Consider the following 13,764-nt stretch of genomic DNA (forward strand, 5'->3'; position numbering starts at 1 on the left):
TAATCTTCGACGAAGCCCGGGGTTCGGTATTGCATTTCAGCTTGGTGGCTTAAAAATTAATTAATGACTTTGGTCATTAAAAATCTGAAAATTGTAAAAAAAAAATAAAAATTTATAAAACGATCCAAATTTACGTTTATCTTATTCTCCATCATTTGCTGATTCCAAAAACATATAAATATGTTATATTCGGATTAAAAACAAGCTCTGAAAATTAAATATATAAAAATTATTATCAAAATTAAATTTTCGAAATCAATTTAAAAACACTTTCATCTTATTCCTTGTCGGTTCCTGATTCCAAAAACATATAGATATGATATGTTTGGATTAAAAACACGCTCAGAAAGTTAAAACAAAGAGAGGTACAGAAAAGCGTGCTATATCCTTCTTAGCGCAACTACTACCCCGCTCTTCTTGTCAATTTCACTGCCTTTGCCATGAGCGGTGGCCTGACGATGCTACGAGTAAAATGGCATTGCGTTCAGTTTCATTCTGTGAGTTCGACAGCTACTTGACTAAATATTGTATTTTCGCCTTACGCGACTTGTTTAATAATTCACATAAATGATATGTGCAACAACAATAATCACAACAACAAACAAGTCGCGTAAGGCGAAAATACAATATTTAGTCAAGTAGCTGTCGAACTCACAGAATGAAACTGAACGCAACGCAACGCAGCAAGACCGTATACTCGTAGCATCGTCACTCCACCGCCCTAATTGACAAGAAGAGCGGGGTATTCGTTGCGCTGAGAAGGATAGCACGCTTTTCTGTACCTCTCTTTGTTTTAACTTTCTGAGCGTGTTTTTAATCCAAACATATCATATCTATATATTTTTGGAATCAGGAACCGACCAGGAATAAGATGAAAGTGTTTTTAAATTGATTTCGAAAAAAAAAATTTGATAATAATTTTTATATATTTAATTTTCAGAGCTTGTTTTTAATCCGAATATAACATATTTATATGTTTTTGGAATCAGCAAATGATGGAGAATAAGATAAACGTAAATTTGGATCGTTTTATAAATTTTTAATTTTTTTTACAATTTTCAGATTTTTAATGACCAAAGTCATTAATTAAGTTTTAAGCCACCAAGCTGAAATGCAATACCGAACCCCGGGCTTCGTCGAAGATTACTTGACGAAAATTTCAACCAATTTGGTTGAAAAATGAGGGCGTGACAGTGCCGCCTCAACTTTCACGAAAAGCCGGATATGACGTCATCAAAGACATTTATCAAAAAAATGAAAAAAACGTTCGGGGATTTCATACCCAGGAACTCTCATGTCAAATTTCATAAAGATCGGTCCAGTAGTTTAGTCTGAATCGCTCTACACACACACACACACACACGCACAGACAGACAGACAGACAGACAGACACACATACACCATACCCTCGTTTCGATTCCCCCTCGATGTTAAAATATTTAGTCAAAACTTGACTAAATATAAAAACCAGATAGACCGCTAATGTTCCAAATTCAAGAATTAGAAGTCCTTATGAATGTTTCGTTATGTCCTGTCAATTAAAACGTTCCAACTCCACTAACTAAACCCGTCTTGTTTTTATATTTAGTCAAGTTTTGACTAAATATTTTAACATCGAGGGGGAATCGAAACGAGGGTCCTGGTGTATGTGCGTGTGTCTGTGTGTCTGTGTGTCTGTGTGTCTGTGTGTGTGTGTGTGTGTGTGTGTAGAGCGATTCAGACTAAACTACTGGACCGATCTTTATGAAATTTGACATGAGAGTTCCTGGGTATGAAATCCCCGAACGTTTTTTTCATTTTTTGGATAAATGTCTTTGATGACGTCATATCCGGCTTTTCGTGAAAGTTGAGGCGGCACTGTCACGCCCTCATTTTTCAACCAAATTGGTTGAAATTTTGGTCAAGTAATCTTCGACGAAGCCCGGACTTCGGTATTGCATTTCAGCTTGGTGGCTTAAAAATTAATTAATGACTTTGGTCATTAAAAATCTGAAAATTGTAAAAAAAATAAAAATTTATAAAACGATCCAAATTTACGTTTATCTTATTCTCCATCATTTGCTGATTTCAAAAACATATAAATATGTTATATTCGGATTAAAAACAAGCTCTGAAAATTAAATATATAAAAATTATTATCAAAATTAAATTGTCCAAATCAATTTAAAAACACTTTCATCTTATTCCTTGTCGGTTCCTGATTCCAAAAACATATAGATATGATATGTTTGGATTAAAAACACGCTCAGAAAGTTAAAACAAAGAGAGGTACAGAAAAGCGTGCTATCCTTCTTAGCGCAACTACTACCCCGCTCTTCTTGTCAATTTCACTGCCTTTGCCATGAGCGGTGGACTGACGATGCTACGAGTATACGGTCTTGCTGAAAAATGGCATTGCGTTCAGTTTCATTCTGTGAGTTCGACAGCTACTTGACTAAATATTGTATTTTCGCCTTACGCGACTTGTTTTTTATTAAGAACAAGAGGCGAAGCCTTCAAGGCTCACGTAAGAAATCGACAAACAGTAACACAAACTCAATCACTCCGTCACACATACATACACACACACACACACACACAATAAGCATAGGTGAAACTGTGCAAGAAAGCGAGATACTAGATCTAGATCTGTCTGTCTGCATGTAACCTACTTACAGGGACACGCCGGGACTGCCAACTAGTCTCGGCCCGCTCAAAATAACAATGACCGAGACGCGTGACGTCTAACCCTCTTACGCCATAATCTGACGTCTTCAAATGACGAAATGTTAAAGTTTCTACCACAGACATACACACGCACACACGCACATATGCACAGACAGACACAGTTACGATCGCATAGGCTACACTTCGTGAGCCAAAAATACTCTTCCTTTTCAAGAATGTTATTGATATTCTTGATCCTTGCGCTGCCTTCCATCATTAGAGACTCAAGAGAGCCAAGTGAAAAGGGAAAGAAGGGAAAATGTGGGGAACTTGAGCAAGATATACATATTCTTACTTTTCATTTAAACAAGCCAAAATCTCAACTGAGAAAAATACAATCCAAAATGACTGCATGTAGGCCAAATACAAAAATCTATATTGATATACAATTCAGCACAGGCCGCGTTGGAAAATCTACGTCAAAATATAATCGAAAATTTCAATAATAAATTTTTATTTGATTAATATACTTACCCAATTGTCATAAACTACATGCAAGACACACCGGAGGTCTTATTTAGTTGGCTGCGGTAGTATAGTGAGAGGGATATGTTGACACTTGTAGATCCAGGCACATGATGAGAAATGCTGCCCTGATATAAAATGCAACACATGCCCAGCCGACTCAAAGACAGTTGGGAGGCAAAAGGTTTATTATTGAAGAGAGGTGGCGTAGGTATGAGAGAGGGGGGGGGGAGAAGGGAAAAGGGGAACCAAGGGGAGAGATATCTGACTGTGAAAGAAATAAAGTCATTCTTCCCAGGGGAGGGAGAGGGGTGTGGGTATGAGTAAAGGGGGCGGGTATAGGTAAAAAGGGGAGGGAGAAATAAGGGGGATCAATGACAGGGAGGTACATGACTTTAAAACAAAAATAGTCATTTTTCATCTTATTGTCGTGCATTATATTGAATAATTATTCACGCAGAGACGAAACACCCTGATAAATCGACAGATTTTAGCACACAGTGTGAAAGATGTGGGTAAAAGTGTTCAAAAATAAGCCAACTTGCATAAAGAAAATGGTCAAGCTTTCTGTCCTTTACTGTCAAAACAGCATGAACTGTTCACACATGTGTACCTTTACTGTTCCTGCACCTTTGTGTGTCTTTACTGTTCCCACACCTGTCTTTACTGTTCCAACACCTGTGTTTTTACTGTTCCTGCACCCGTGTCTTTACTGTTCTTGCACCTGTCTTTACTGTTCCCACACCTGTGTCTTTACTGTTCCCACACCCGTCTTTACCATTACTGCACCTGTGTCTTTACTGTTCCCACACCTGTCTTTACTGTTACCACACCTGTCTTTACTGTTCCCACACCTGTCTTTACTGTTCCTGCACCTGTGTCTTTACTGTTCCCACACCTGTCTTTACTGTTCCCACACCTGTGTCTACTGTTCCCACACCTGTCTTTACTGTTCCCACACCTGTCTTTACTGTTCCCACACCTGTCTTTACTGTTCCCACACCTGTCTTTACTGTTCCCACACCTGTCTTTACTGTTCCCACACCTGTAGTTACTGTTCCCACACCTGTCTTTACTGTTCCCACACCTGTCTTTACTGTTCCCACACCTGTCTTTACTGTTCCCACACCTGTCTTTACTGTTCCCACACCTGTCTTTACTGTTCCCACACCTGTAGTTACTGTTCCCACACCTGTAGTTACTGTTTCCACACCTGTCTTTACTGTTCCCACACTTGTCTTTACTGTTCCCACACCTGTAGTTACTGTTCCCACACCTGTCTTTACTGTTCCCACACCTGTCTTTACTGTTCCCACACCTGTCTTTACTGTTCCCACACCTGTAGTTACTGTTCCCACACCTGTAGTTACTGTTCCCACACCTGTCTTTACTGTTCCCACACCTGTCTTTACTGTTCCCACACCTGTAGTTACTGTTCCCACACCTGTCTTTACTGTTCCCACACCTGTCTTTACTGTTCCCACACCTGTCTTTACTGTTCCCACACCTGTCTACTGTTCCCACACCCGTGTCTTTACTGTTCCCACACCTGTCTTTACTGTTCCCACACCTGTCTTTACTGTTCCCACACCTGTCTTTACTGTTCCCACACCTGTATCTTTACTTGCAAGTGTGGATCAGCAGAGAAGGGGTGAGGGAATCCTTTGCAGGATTCAGTGTGCTAGCTGCAGAAATCTCAGTTTTACTCCAAATTGTCTGGTACAGTACACCTCCTTTTTGGTAGAAGGGGGGGGGGGGGGGGGGGGGGGCAATATCACTAAAAGGCATCCTGAAAAGAGAGCAAGCAACAACACAAATCATCTCGTCACTGTAGCACAGGATAGTAGTCTGTACAGCAGATCTGATGTCCTGCATGTCCCCTCACTGTGGTGAATATTTAGCACAAAATCACAAATCTCTCCAAGCGAGTTTCATAAGTCTTAGCCGCAAAGAGAATATGTCTGTCAGAACTGTGGTGGTGCTGACACGCTTCAGACTCGACCCGTCCACACAACAGACCAGGTCTGACAGTTCACAAAATTAATATGCACAATAACTAAACTCCAGAGAAGGCTAATTGTTGAAAGAAGATTTCACAGTGGAAAGGCAGCCTCCAAGAAATTTTGTCCAGGCAGCTAGCTTTCACAAATGTTTCCGCAGGCACCTTTCATAAAAAAAATTCCAGGCAGCTAGCTTCCAAGAAATTTTCTTCAGGCACCTTCCACATTTTCTCACACATTTCCAAGTGATCGTCTGGGGGGGGGGGGGAGAGGGGGGGGGGAGGGGAGGTAATGGTATTCCACTTAGACCGTTTCAAGTTCATATGCAAAACTGATTAAAGTAACATGCCTCTCTGGCCGAGTAAGCTGCCAGCTCAAATAACTTACACTTCTGACATAATTATGATTGCCAAGCCTTTGCTTGAAATTTTGTGTGACCTCTGCTAGCTAGATCATGATGGCTTTCACTGCACAGACGTGGCAAGGTCATCATCACACAGAGTACCTGAAACGTTCAGTCTTTGAAAAAGTCTAGCTTAGAAACTGTGGATGTGTATGGCAACTCATAGGTACAGCACACACTGCTGACTGTGAGAAATCAAGGCAAAACCTTTGACACAGTCATCAAGCTGGGAATAAAGTTTAGCAGAAGGAGCAAAAGTGATAACAGCTCCAAACCATCTCCTCAGGAGCGTCCTTGCAAGGGATTCAGAATAAAGTACCAGCATCCAAAACCTCCTCCACAAGCATCTTGCATACTTCAAACTTGTGGGTTATTGGGGGTCAATAAGAGAGGAGGGGCAGGTGACTTTTCAGTCATTTCAGACCCATCTTTTGACATCATCTCCTGAGTGGCGTCCACAGCAGGTCTTCAGAATAAAATTGCTGCAGCCGAAATCTCATCCAGGAGCGTCTTTTGCACACCTGGCACATTGGGGGTTGAGGAGCAGGGGGCAGAAGGGAGGGGGGAGGGGAGCTGCCATCGGGGTCTCTTCACAGGCATTTTGGTGGGTCCTTCACACTATCGTAAATGTCCTTGAAGTGAGGTCAAAGGTCAGCAGCACATGTACTCCCAGTAATCTGACCCTCACCCTGAAGCGTCTTTCGCACATGCGACACATGGAGGTTGGGGGGTAAAAACGAGGGAGAGGGGATGATTTTTCACAGGCTTTTCTGCGCGTCCTTAAGGCCATCGTAAACCTCCTTGAAGTGACAGCGTTTGTCTACATTGTACCCCCAGCAATTTACCCCTCACCCTGAAGCGTCCTTTGCACAACTCTCACACGGGAGTTAGGGGTCAAAAGGAGGGAGAGGGTCACTTTTCACAGTCGTTTGAGCGCGTCCTTGAGGCCATCGTAAACGTCCTTGAAGTGGGGTCGCTTTTTGGGGTTGTACTCCCAGCATCCCAGCATCAGCTTGTACATAGACTCTGGCGTCTGGGAGTTCTGCGGCAGTCGGTAACCTGGTGAGGAAAGCGAGACGAGATGAAATGAAAATAGAGAATAAATAATACATGGCTTGCTGTGTGATATCAGGTTTACACAAGGTGGGGTTTTTTAATACTGAAATGCAAGCAATTGGGGGATGAGGCAGGGATTTAATCCTGTAACTGATGCATGTTCTCCAAGATGCGTTCATTTTATTCCTCCACCGGTGCTGGTTGGGAGGCAGTACGTTCTTTCTTTATTTGGTGTTTAACGTCGTTTTCAACCATTCAAGGTTATATCGCGACGGAGGCAGTACGTACCATCTTCAATTTTTTCTCTGGCCTGAGCATTGGTCATCCCAGAGTACGGCTGCTGGCCCGCGGAGAATATCTCCCACATGAGTATTCCATAACTCCACACATCACACAGGGACGTGTACTTTCCTGAAAGAAAACGATACAAGGTTCATTTTTTGTTTGTTTGCTTAACGCCCAGCCGGCCACGAAGGGCCATATCAGGGCGGTGCTGCTTTGACATTTAACGTGCGCCACACACAAGACAGAAGAGTGGGTGGGTGGGTGTGTGTGTGTGTGTGTGTGTGTGTGTGTGTGTGTGTGTGTGTGTGTGTGTGTGTGTGTGTGTGTGTGTGTGTGTGTGTGTGTGTGTGTGTAGAGCGATTCAGAAAAAACTGCTGGACCGATCTTCATGAAACTTTACATGAATGATCCTGGGAATGATATCCCCGGACCTTTTTTTCTCAATTTTTCGATAAATGTCTTTGTTGACGTCATATCCGGCTTTTTGTAAAAGTTGAGGCGGCACTGTCGTCACACCAACATTTTTCAATGAAATTGATTGAAACTTTGGCCAAGTAATCTTCGACAAAAGGCCGGTCTTTGGTATTGCATTTCAGCATGAAGGCTTAGAAATTAATTAATGAGTTTGGTCATTAAAAATCTGTAAAATTGTAATTGAAATAAAAAATATATAGAAGAGGGCCCATCACGATCACGGGAAGGGAAATTTTAGCTTTCACGATCACAGTTACCTTGATTTTTGTTTTCACGATCACAAACACCTTGACGAATAGAGGATCATAGAGTGATACAGCTGTGAAAAATGTACGTTGAAAATAAAATGCTTTGCAATAATGCCCATCACGATCACGAAAACAAATGACGATCACGATCACGAGACTTTGATTTTTTTGTCATCACGGATCACGGGCAAAGTCCCATCACGATCACTGAAATGGAAATTTCGGCAATCACGGTCACAGAAAGGTCAAACAAGAAGGGCAAAGCCCATACGACTCACATGCTTGACCTTGACCTTTACATGACCTTGACCTTCAGGGTCAAGGTCAAATAACTAAACCTAGCAATGACATACACTAAGAACTGCTTTACACATTTTTCCTACCAAAATACATGTGACCTTGACCCAAGGTCAAGGTCATCCAAGGTCATGCAACACAAAGCTGTTAATTCAAGACATAGGAAGTACAATGGTGCTTATTGGCTCTTTCTACCATGAGATATGGTCACTTTTAGTGGTTCACTACCTTATTTTGGTCACATTTCATAAGGGTCAAAGTGACCTTGACCTTGATCATATGTGACCAAATGTGTCTCATGATGAAAGCATAACATGTGCCCCACATAATTTTTAAGTTTGAAACAGTTATCTTCCATAGTTCAGGGTCAAGGTCACTTCAAAATATGTATACAATCCAACTTTGAAGAGCTCCTGTGACCTTGACCTTGAAGCAAGGTAAACCAAACTGGTATCAAAAGACGGGGCTTACTTTGCCCTATATATCATATATAGGTGAGGTATTGAATCTCAAAAACTTCAGAGAAAATGGGAAAAATGGGAAAAATAGGCATGAGACCAGCAAATGTTCAAAAAGTAGGAAACAAAGCCGGGGTCCAGGGGCAACGCCCCGGTGGGGGGTTGAATTTTAGAATTATAAAGGCCATTTTGGGGCCTCTCCTGATAGCAAAAAAATAGATCATGCCTTTTTAAAAAGCTATAAAAACCACAAGAATAATATGTTTTAGCATTTTAAACAAAACATTTTGCTTCACATCCACAGGTGCCTGTAATAACATGATAATGACAATGTAGAAAACAAGAGGCGAAGCCTTCAAGGCTCACGTAAGAAATCGACAAACAGTAACACAAACTCAATCACTCCGTCACACATACACACACACACAGTAAGCATAGGTGACACTGTGCAAGAAAGCGAGACACTATAGATCTAGATCTGTCTGTCTGCATGTAGCCTGTAACTTACAGGGACACGACTGCCAACTAGTCTCGGCTCGCTCAAAATGACAATGACCGAGACTTTCAGTAATTCCTTCGCGTGACGTCTAACCCTCTTACGCCATAATGTGACGTCTTCAAATGTTAAAGTTTCTACCACAGACATACACACGCACAGACAGACAAAGTTACGATCGCATAGGCTACACTTACGTGAGCCAAAAAGCAATCAAGATAACTCATCAAAGCTGCTACAATGTCTGAACAGAGTGCACCTCCTCTCCCCCCCACCCCACCCCACCCCCCCCCCCCCCAAAAAAAAAAAGGTTCTAATCTATAAATCGGTTGTTTTGCCTTGAGTTGAGGTGTTAATTTTCCTTATTCAGGCCTACCAGCAACTGCGGGTCATCGGCTCAGCGCAGACAGGATGGAGGGAAAGAGAGAGAGAGAGAGATTCAGATTCAGATTCAGATTCAAAACTTTAATACAAAGGGATAAAGGTTTTAGGCAATGCCTAATCTTCCAACCTGTCCCTTTTAGACATACATGACATTATACATTACAATTATATATTTATATAACATGTATTGAACAGCCAAACGAATAACTAATTAACTAAGAATTTGTAATCAGGTTAAAAGTAACAAAACACTAGTTATAATAACGTGGTTCATTGATTAATAAAATGATGATTAAGATGTTATGCAGTAACAGTTATGATTTTAAAGCGTAGGGAGAGAATTATTTTTGACAAAGATATTTTCGAACATTTTTTTTAAAAGATGAAAGGGTTTGACATGTTTTACAGTACATTGGAAGTATATTCCACACAAGCGATCCCCAGTAGGATAAACTAGATTTATACAAATCAATGCGTGGGAGCGGTAGCGTATAATTCAAAAGCCTCGCTCTACCAGGAGGACGCTCAAACAGGTCTTGGATGTATGAAGGTGTTTCATGGTTGTACATTTTAAACATGAAAACACTAGCATTTAAAAAGAACTGCTGATGTAGCGGAAGAATGTTCAGTTGAGTGTATTTTTCTTGAGTAGTCATATTGGGATCTCGGTTTAATAACTTTACACCTCTCTTGTGAAGTGTGTTTATTTTCTTTATATGAACATCACTGGCATTGCACCAGACAGTAGATGCATAGCAAATGTGAGAGAGACAGTGTGCGTGGAAAAACATTTTGAGGGCATCCACAGAAACAACGCACCAGAGCTTGTTAAGTAAGAAAAGGTTCCTAGAAACTCGTTTATAAACTGTATCAATGTGAGAGCGCCAGTTAAGTTCATCATCAATTACAACTCCAAGCACACGGTGTTGATGGACTTGAGCAATGCTAACTGTACCATGCATAAGATCAAGGCTCAGAGGCTGTCGCTGGTGTTTTTGTCTTGTGGTTATTAACATGCTTTTTGTTTTCTTAGGATGCAGTGCCATTCTGTTACAATTACACCAATCATTAATATTTGCTATACTTTCTTGGAGTATTTTTCTTATGAGATTTATATCTGTATTACTGCTGTGAAGTGTTGAGTCATCCGCAAAAAGATCAAGTACAGCATTTTCTTGTTTGAGGTGTAATGGTAAATCATTAATGTATAGTCCAAACAGTAAGGGACCAAGGATAGAACCTTGTGGGACTCCACATTTTACAGTGCCTTGTGATGAATATGAACCGTTTAGGTAGACTGCTTGTTTCCTATCTGACAGATATGATGTAAAAAAGGACACAGATGAGCTATTTTGCAGGTAAATAAGTAATTTGTCTAACAAAATAGCGTGATCAACTAAGTCAAATGCTTTCCTGAGATCAAGGAATACCGCTCCAACCATTTCACGATTGTTTATTGCTTTTAGCCAGGTATCACAGAGCCGGGTAAGGGCAGTATGACATGAATGTTTAGGACGAAAACCTGATTGATAAGGATGAAAAATATTGTTTTCTTCAACATATTTAAGGAGATGGGTGTGTATATGCTTTTCCAGGGGTTTAGACAGTATAGAGAGAATAGATATCGGTCTGTAGTTGTCAAGGCTATCGGTGTCTTTTGACTTTGGTACTGGAATAACTTTAGCCGTTTTAAACACTGATGGGAAGACATTCTTCCTGATAGAGAGATTGTATACATGGGTTAAACTGTTTACAATATAAGGAAGTATATAAGAGAGAGAGACGTGCTTCCAAGAGCCCTCTGTGCTTCTTGCTTTCAATGTGACGAACCAACACCTTTTTTCCACCAAGTCCGTATTTCACCACGCAGTGGCCGTTGTCGCACAACGTGCACACGGCCTGACCGGGAATGGATATTTTGGCGATACTGTCGCCAATGAGCTGGCGCCTTTCTTTCTTGTTGATAGTGACAGTCACTTCTTCTGACAGCCAGTTGGCTTTCCACTTGTTTTTCACACTTTGGTCGTCGATCGTAAGAGCTTCCACAGCCGACAAAACAATATGGAATCCAGACGCCATGATGCTTCGGTGTTTGGAGATCGGGAGCCAATCAAAACAACCATCGGTGAATAATTAAGCCTCGACAATAATCGTCGGAGATCAACAGCCAATCAAACGCGACCCATGATACTGCTATGGGTTCACGCGAGTGCTGGGGTGCGAATGCACTGACTTCAGACGCAGACAGCTTCAGCTGAACGGTTCATACCACCACCTATGGGTTCACGCGAGTGCTGGGGTGCGAATGCACTGACTTCAGACGCAGACAGCTTCAGCTGAACGGTTCATACCAACTCCCCCCCCCCCCCCCTTTTTTTCTCAACGAATTTGCATCGATCTCAAGAATGGTCTGTGAGCTAAGGAAAATATCGGAATTCCGATAAAAATCGGACCAGTCCCATGTCTGCAACATTTATGGCCCCTGCGACCTTGACCTTGAAGCAAGGTCAAGATGCTATGTATGTTTTTTGGGGCCTTGTCATCATACACCATCTTGCCAAATTTGGTACTGATAGACTGAATAGTGTCCAAGAAATATCCAACGTTAAAGTTTTCCGGACGGACGGACGGACGGACGGACGACTCGGGTGAGTACATAGACTCACTTTTGCTTCGCATGTGAGTCAAAAACGCCAATCACGATCACGATTTTAAACCCTTTGGGGCCCTCATAGAACAATCCAAAAACAATTTCATCTGATTCTTCATCATTTTCTGATTCCAAAAACATATAGATATGATATATTCGAATTAAAAACAAGCTCAGAAAGTTAAACAGAACAGAGATACAGAAAAGCAAGCTATCCTCCTCAGTGTAACCACTACCGCGCTATTCTGGCTAGTCAATTTCACTGCCTTTGCCACGAACGGTGGACTGACGATGCTACGAGTTAAAAATCTTGGTGAAGAAAATGCAGTACGTTTAGTGTCATTCTGCGAGTTCGACAGCTTGACTAAATGTTGTATTTTCATCTTACGCGACTTGTTTTTGGCTCACGAAGTGTAGCCTAGATGCGATCGTAACTTTGTCTGTCTGTGCGTATGTGCGTGTGTGCGTGTGTGCGTGCGTGTGTATGTCTGTGGTAGAAACTTTAACATTTTGTCATTTGAAGACGTCACATTATGGCGTAAGAGGGTTAGACGTCACGCGAAGGAATTACTGAAAGTCTCGGTCATTGTTTTGAGCGGGCCGAGACTAGTTGGCAGTCGTGTCCCTGTAAGTAGGCTACATGCAGACAGACAGATGTAGATCTAGTGTCTCGCTTTCTTGCACAGTTTCACCTATGCTTACTGTGCCAGTGTGTGTCAGTGTGTGTGTGTGTGTGTGTGTGTGTGTGTGTGTGTGTGTGTGTGTGTGTGTGTGTGTGTGTGTGTGTGTGTGTGACGGAGTGATTGAGTTTGTGTTACTGTTTGTCGATTTCTTACGTGAGCCTTGAAGGCTTCGCCTCTTGTCTATTATGGTGAATCGCTTTTAAACTCTGTATTTTTTTGCTTGACAGCGGTCTTGTGCAGTAGTTGATCTGAAAACAACATTTGTGCTCCAAAAGGTCAGCGCTTTTTTTTTAAATCCCATCAACAATTCTTGATGGCCCTATCAAATCTCTGGTATGCTTTGAAAAAGAATATAAAGCCACTGACAAAATGTATTTTGACTGAAAGAACAAATATGGTGACTGCACGTCCGAGTGGGAAATAAAAAGACCAAGAAATACTGTAAACACGTGTTTAAGGAAGACGATAACTTGGTTGTTCGTATCGTCTTCGTTAAACACGTGAAAACAATATTTTTTGGTCTTTTTATTTGTATTTTGACGAACCAAAGTTGAGAGCCTCAGGCGCGGTCCACTTGATGGGGATCTGCTTCATGCCTTCAGACACCGTGTACTCCTCCTCCTCGCGTGACATGCCGAAGTCGGAAATCTTGATCACGTTGTTATCTCCCACCAGGCAGTTACGAGCCGCCAAATCTCTGAAATGATCAAAACAGTCACTTTAGTTGTTATACCACAGCTTCCAATCTCCCAGGTCAACTTGTGTGCACACCTGCTAGTGCCTTATCCCCCTTCATGTGTACACGCAAGCACAGGACCAAGTGCGCACAGAACAGATCCTGTAATCCATGTCAGAGTTCGATGGGTTATAGAAACACAAAAATACTCAGCATGCTTCCCCCGCGTACAGCTGCATGAATGGCGGGGTAAAAACGGTCATATACGTAAAAACTCACTTGTGCAAAAAAGTAGTGAACATGGGAGTTTCAGCCCATGAACGAAGAAGAAGAAGAAGAAGTTATACCACAACAGAGTTATGGTGTAGCTTTTTGCCACACAAAAAAATCCTTTTCATTTTCATAACTTCATTGTCCCAACCCTGGGAAATTTGGGTCGCTTCCTCCCAGTGGAAAGCTAGCAGCAATTGAGTTGTCACCAGG

General features: G+C 41.7%; 2 protein-coding genes across 3 annotated transcripts in view; both read right to left on the minus strand.

Annotated features, from left to right (window-relative positions):
- The window catches only part of LOC138980018 (cytochrome P450 2F5-like), a 426,282-nt gene that overhangs the window by 314,362 nt on the left and 98,156 nt on the right, over positions 1-13,764 (minus strand). The gene's annotated exons all lie outside the window — the stretch shown is intronic.
- LOC138980692 (tyrosine-protein kinase Fer-like) overlaps positions 5,452-13,764 on the minus strand; it is a gene marked incomplete at its 5' end in the record, with an annotated part of 33,793 nt that continues 25,480 nt past the window's right edge. The window contains 3 exons of the mRNA XM_070353600.1: positions 5,452-6,633; positions 6,919-7,041; positions 13,151-13,302. Of these exons, the coding sequence (XP_070209701.1) occupies positions 6,494-6,633; positions 6,919-7,041; positions 13,151-13,302 (415 nt within the window). The remainder of the gene's footprint in view (positions 6,634-6,918; positions 7,042-13,150; positions 13,303-13,764) is intronic.

The sequence above is a fragment of the Littorina saxatilis genome, linkage group LG11 (genome assembly GCF_037325665.1).
Source record: "Littorina saxatilis isolate snail1 linkage group LG11, US_GU_Lsax_2.0, whole genome shotgun sequence".
Taxonomy (NCBI): Eukaryota; Metazoa; Mollusca; class Gastropoda; order Littorinimorpha; family Littorinidae; genus Littorina; species Littorina saxatilis.